General features: G+C 56.8%; 1 protein-coding gene across 1 annotated transcript; it reads left to right on the forward strand.

The window, feature by feature from the left end:
• The first annotated feature begins 1,810 nt into the window (after positions 1–1,810).
• LOC141972959 (olfactory receptor 14J1-like) lies at positions 1,811–2,401 on the forward strand. Its single transcript, XM_074931026.1, has one exon. It carries the CDS (start codon positions 1,811–1,813, stop codon positions 2,399–2,401), a length of 591 nt encoding a protein of 196 aa, XP_074787127.1.
• The last annotated feature ends 3,599 nt before the right edge of the window (positions 2,402–6,000 follow it).

The following is a 6,000-nucleotide window of genomic DNA, read 5'->3' on the forward strand; positions in this document are numbered from 1 at the left end:
TGCCCATCCCCACATCACCCTGCCCCAGGAAGAGCCCTGAGGAACAGCATCTGACTTCCCAGGGGCTGGGGGTCAGGGCGTGGCCCTTTGCTCCATGTGACACACCCAGGTTTGCTCAGAATCTGTTCCACACTGACAGGGCCTTTGTTTCCCTGTCATCTCTGCCGGGAGTTTTCTGCTGTAACCAGCCCCGCAGGAGGTTTGTCAGGAACGGTCCTCACTGGGAGCCATTAACACTCCAAGAAACTTTGCAGTTGGCCTCTGGCTTTGACTTCCTGACTGGCACCTTCATCATCCAATCACTGTCTGAGGTCCATGGACTCAGACCAACCCTCCTCAAGGAGTCATTAAAATGCCTTGGGCTTGCATTCTGCTGTGATGCTGGGCCGGGCTGCTGGGCTGGAGGGAGCTGAGGGCAAGTGGTCAGCGCTGCAGAGAGCCAGCTCTGCCCAGGAGCAGCTCCTCTGCAAAGCGCAGCAGGGCTGAGGGCACTGCCTGCAGGCACCGAGGGCAGAGGAGCCGGGCACAGAGAGGGCAGAGGCAGACGGCACTGGCAGGGTGCTGAGAGCTCACTGCAGGAGAAATCTTCCCAGCAGGTAACATGGTAAGTGAACTCTTGTTTTGCTGGGTGGGCAGGGGGAGGTGGCATTTTATTCCTCCTTTCTAGAGAAAGTGCTAAGGCAGCTGTTTCATTAGCACATCTTTAATTGTCTCCTGAGCCCCTGCAGAGGCAGAGCTGCCCCTGGGCAGGGCCCTGCTGCCAGGAGGGGTCTGCAGGGCAGAGCTGAGCACCCAGCGGGTGGGATGGGGGCTGTGAGCACTGACAGGGAGGAGACGTGGGGACAGAGAAGCAGCTCCTGGCTGGGACAGCTCCAGGCACCAGAGACATGGGCAGGGAGTCAGAGGGAGCTGCTGCTGGAAACACCTTGGGGGCAGGAATTCAGGCACCCCCTGCCATCCCCTGCAGTGCAGACACCCACTCCAGAGGAGCCCCCTGGTCTCCTCTCCCAGCCAGCAGAGCCCCACCCGCTGTCCCTGTGCTGCCTCCTCCCAGCAGCACTGGGGCATTTCCCCACATTTCCCCGTGGGCCTCTGCTCCCCGCGTTGGCATCACCGGACGTTCGGGGATGGGCGGGGGTTCAGCTGGGAGCAAGACCTGTGGGCACTGCCATGCAGATGTTTCCCTGGGAGTGAAATGTCCGAGTGCCCTCGCCATCTGCAGGCTCCGGGGGACACAAAGGAGCCAGTTCCCCCCTCAGGACACCCCATCTTTAGGGCACTGGACTCTTTCCCAGTGGGGTCCTGCTGGGCTGCAGCCTGTCCTCCAGAAGGGCACAGCTCTCCCCGGGCAGCTCTGTGTTCTCCAGCAGCCCCGTGAGGAACTGGATGGAGAGAAATGAGAAATCTGTCCCGACTGATTGATGCTTTTCCTCTGTGAACAGGCCCTCGTGCCGTGAGGGAGCAAATGTGCAACGGCAGCTCCATCACCGAGTTCCTCCTCCTGGCATTCGCAGACAGACGGGAGCTGCAGCTCCTGCACTTCTGGCTCTTCCTGGGCATCTCCCTGGCTGCCCTCCTGGGCAACGGCCTCATCATCACCGCCATCGCCTGTGACCACCGCCTGCACACCCCCATGTACTTCTTCCTCCTCAACCTCTCCCTCCTCGACCTGGGCTCCCTCTCCACCACTCTCCCCAAAGCCATGGCCAACTCCCTCTGGCACAACAGGCACATCTCCTACTTGGGGTGTGCTGCACAGCTCTTTTTCTTTCTCTTCTTGATCTCAGCAGAGTTTTCTCTCCTCACCATCATGTCCTACGACCGCTACGTTGCCATCTGCAAACCCCTGCACTACGGGACCCTCCTGGGCAGCAGAGCTTGTGTCCACATGGCAGCAGCTGCCTGGGGCACTGGGTTCCTCAATTCTCTCCTGCACACGGCCAACACATTTTCACTGCCTCTCTGCCATGGCAACAGCCTGGACCAGTTCTTCTGTGAAATCCCCCAGATCCTCAAGCTCTCCTGCTCACACTCCTACCTCAGGGAAGTTGGGCTTCTTGTAATTAGTATCTCTTTGGCTTTTGGGTGTTTTGCGTTCATTGTGGTGTCCTATGTGCAGATCTTCAGGGCCGTGCTGAGGATCCCCTCTGAGCAGGGACGGCACAAACCCTTTTCCACGTGCCTCCCTCACCTGGCCGTGGTCTCCCTCTTTATCAGCACTGGCACATTTGCCAACCTGAAGCCGCCCTCCATCTCCTCCCCATCCCTGGACCTGGTGGTGTCATTTCTGTACTCGGTGGTGCCTCCAGCAGTGAACCCCCTCATCTACAGCATGAGGAACCAGGAGCTTAAACAGACACTGAAGAAGCTGATTCAATCAGCTGTTTCTCAGCACCATTAACCTGCCCGTGTCTCTTCAGAAGCGATTTTACATTTATTATGGCCACCTCCTGCACTTTGGGCATATTACTCTGATAACCATGTTTGTCCCTGTCTGCACCCACTCCACTTCCCCAGAGGCATGACCCAGCCTGTCTGACCCAGAGCTCTGTTCCCGTGTGTCTGGCACGATGGTACAGCTGGGCTCCCATGTGGCACCTCTGTAATAAAAGGGGATTTCCTCAATGTCTGCAGGTTGGGCTCTTCTTCCAAAGCTGAGGTCAGGCTGAAGAACTTGCCCCCACAATGTGTTTGGGTTGTCCATGGAAGGAGGGCACAGGGCGATGTGTTATGGAATGAGCCTGCCCCCGTGGGTGCTGAGTTCCCCCGGAGATGGAGAATGATCCCAGGGATGTGCCTGGGACTGTCACCCCATGGCTTTCAGGCCCCACAGATCACTCGCTCTGCAGAGCAGCACCACCAGCCCTGTGAGAGCATGGGGACAGGGTGTAGGCGTGACAGGTCAGGTCAGCATGGAAATATCTCACTGCGGAAAAGATTTCTAGGGGCTGGAACATTCCCCAAGAAAAGCAGAGGATCAGCACTGTGCTGCCAGGGGAAATAAACCATCACGATAAATTTATTTCTAATGCAGCAACTCGGGGAAGTTTCTCTATGGCAGGGGAAGCTGCAGAAGTCCCTGAGGAGCCTTTTTCTGGGAGGGCCTGGCACAGAGGGGCTTGCTGGGAGTGGACAATAAGGATGCCTTGGAGACAGGAGCAGGGACACAGGGAGACACTGGCCTCCATCTCCTCATGCCATGGCTGGCCTCAGCCCTGGGGCTGATGGGGAGGCTGAGACACCTCTCATTTCTTCCTTCACTCCCACACCTGAACAGAACTCAGGAAACATCCATGAGCCTGGAGGATGCAGAAAAATCCAGCTCTGAGGTCCCATGGCTGCAGGAGAAGCAGAAGGGTTTGTGGGACAAGTGAGAGTGCAGGGAGAGAGAGGTCGGGGTGTGACAGTGCGTGTGTAACAGGAAGGAAGAACACGAGGGGTTGGAGTGTGTGCAGCTGAAGTGAAATAGGTTGAGAATTGATCTGGAAGCAGTAGAAGCAGGAGGCTGTGCAGTTCAGTGCTGGGACATGGGGATAAATAGAGGATCCAAGGGAGGCTGGGGGCTGGGACATCTTTAGGCTCCTGAGGAGCATTATCAGGCCTATGGAAGGAGCTGCACAGGTTCTGGGGATCTCACAGCCCTTGTCAGAGCACAGACAGTGACAGTTTTGTGTTTGAAGACAGTGAGGACAGAGAGTCATCAGTAAGTGCTGGGACAGCCTGGGGTCAGTGAGGTGGGGCAGCAGGGGTGGGGTGAAAATCTGCAGAGAAACAGGCCGAGGCAGAGGAAAGTGTGGGACAGCCTGTGGTGGGGATGGGCCCTTGGCTGAGGCTGGCACCCCCCAACAGAACTGAAATCCTTGTCCTCTCGACTATGGCTGCTGTCGCTTCCCCTGAGGACCCTGAGAGGACACCAGTTCCTACAGGCACAGCACTTTGCTGCCTCCTCGCCACCCTCCACAGAGCCTGGGGGGATCCGACCGCTGTCCTGCCTCGGCATCACCCCCTGCCTCTCCCTGCCCCAGGAAGAGCCCTGAGCATCCCAGGAGGGAAAGGATCCCCGTTCCCAGGGGATGGGCTCAGGGCTGGACCCTCCTGGGGATGAAACCCATCAAGGCCTTTCAGGGCCCCTCAGCATTGGATTGGCAGCCTGTGAGCAGAGCCTCTGCCTTCCTGCTTCCCCAGCCCCAGGGACAGGAACCTTGTCTCCTCATTCCCTGCCCGGCCTCTCCAGTGATGGCCCTCGCTGGGCATCACTGACACCCTCACAGCCTTGGAGCTTTGCTGCTGACTTGCCCTTCTCTAGAGGCCACTCCAACCCCTCTGCTGCACCTGCAGTTCAGGAACTTGGCACCAGAGGGCTCATGAACACGCAAATCCCCCTGACAAGCCAAGTCTCTGGCAGAACTTCATTCCTCCCTTCTGACGGGGGGAATGTGAGAGGTTTCAGCCGTGCAGGCAAAGGGAAAAGCTTTCAGTCCTACATGGCAATAAGAAACAATTTCTTCTCTTTCCACTGCTCCTTGTATTTCTGCTCACCCATGAAGTGACATCAGCAAACTCCACTGGATATTGGTCCTGAGCATCTGCTGATAGAGGCTGAACATGGAGGGAAGCCAAGACCCTCCATGTCAGACACTCTGGGGGCAATCTTTGTCCCTGCCTCCAACCCCACATTTCTCTCATCAGCCCCCTGGCACTTCCAGCACCTCTCTTCACACCTGAGCTTTCTCCATGACAGTCTGAAGCTGCATCTTTCAGACCTTTCCCACCAACTCCCACCTGCTGTACTTGGTACTTGCACACAGCTGCACGCAGACACAGAAGGATGTTTAATTGCCAGAAAGCTAAATCAGCAGAAGGCATGGTTCAATCAAAAATAAAATACACTCCTCTGCTTTATATAAATCTAATTTACCTCGTCTGATTCCACTTTCCACAGTGGAGATGGCCTTAGACCAAAAGAAAACATATTTTTTTGTCAAGCAGAGACCCCAAGAACCCCCACAGCCCCCCCTGCCCCAGACTCTGTCCATAGTCACTCCCAGAGTCACAGCCTGAAGTCACGAGCTCCCTCGAGCTTCCCATCTGCATCCCATCCCTTCCCATTGCCATCGGCAAACCCACCAGTTAAACAGGACTGGACTCAGGACTGGCCCCTGGGGGTCACCACTGGTGCCCTGCTCCCACGGGCACTTTGTGCTCTTGGCCACGGCCTTCTGGATCCGGCCATTCACCCTGTTTCCAGCCCCCCTCCCTCACGCCTATCGGGCTGTGACGGGATGCAGCGTGACAAGAATTGTTACTGCGGAGGTGAAACCCCTTCCCTGCTCTCCCCTCACCCACCAGCCGAGGCATCTTCTTGCTGTGGTGGGTTACCCGTGGCTGATCACCCAACTGCCACCCAGCTGCTCGCTCACGGCCTCTCCCACCCCAGCGGGATGGGGGAGAAAATAGGAAGAATGGGGGTGAGAAAGCTGCTGGGTGGGGACAAGGACAGGGAAATCTCTTCCCCGTTCCCAATGTGGGCAAGGCAGGACTTAGAGGAAAACAACTGAATTTATTGTCAATTGAAACTGATATTTAATTATGAAATCAGCTCCTAATAATAATAATAAAAAACCCCACAAACAAACATTAAACAACACCTTTCCTCCTCCCTCCCCAGGGTCAGCTTCACTCCCTCACTCCAGGCCCCTCTCCCCCATCCTGAGCAGTGCAGGGGCGTTTGGGATTGGGTTCTGTGAGGGGTGAGAAACCAGGCCTGCGAGAAACTAACAAACAGCCCGAGAAAGCAAAAGTTGGGGCTGATGGAAGAAATGCCTCAAACACTCCTAAGACAAAAGCGAGTCCCCGGGTGGATGTTGTGGAGGTCGAGGGTGATGAGGCTGCCCCAATCACACCAGGTGCAGCTGGGGGAGGGAGCCCTGTGGAGACAGGACGGCCCTGCTCTGGGGCACCTGGGCACATGGCAAGGGCCATGTGTCCGGGGAGTGACCT

The sequence above is a fragment of the Athene noctua genome, chromosome 38, assembly GCF_965140245.1.
Source record: "Athene noctua chromosome 38, bAthNoc1.hap1.1, whole genome shotgun sequence".
NCBI lineage: Eukaryota > Metazoa > Chordata > Aves > Strigiformes > Strigidae > Athene > Athene noctua.

Coding starts and splice junctions, on each gene's coding strand:
- LOC141972959 (XM_074931026.1), top strand. CDS start 1,811: ATGTCCTACGACCGCTACGTTGCCATCTGCAAACCCCTGCACTACGGG.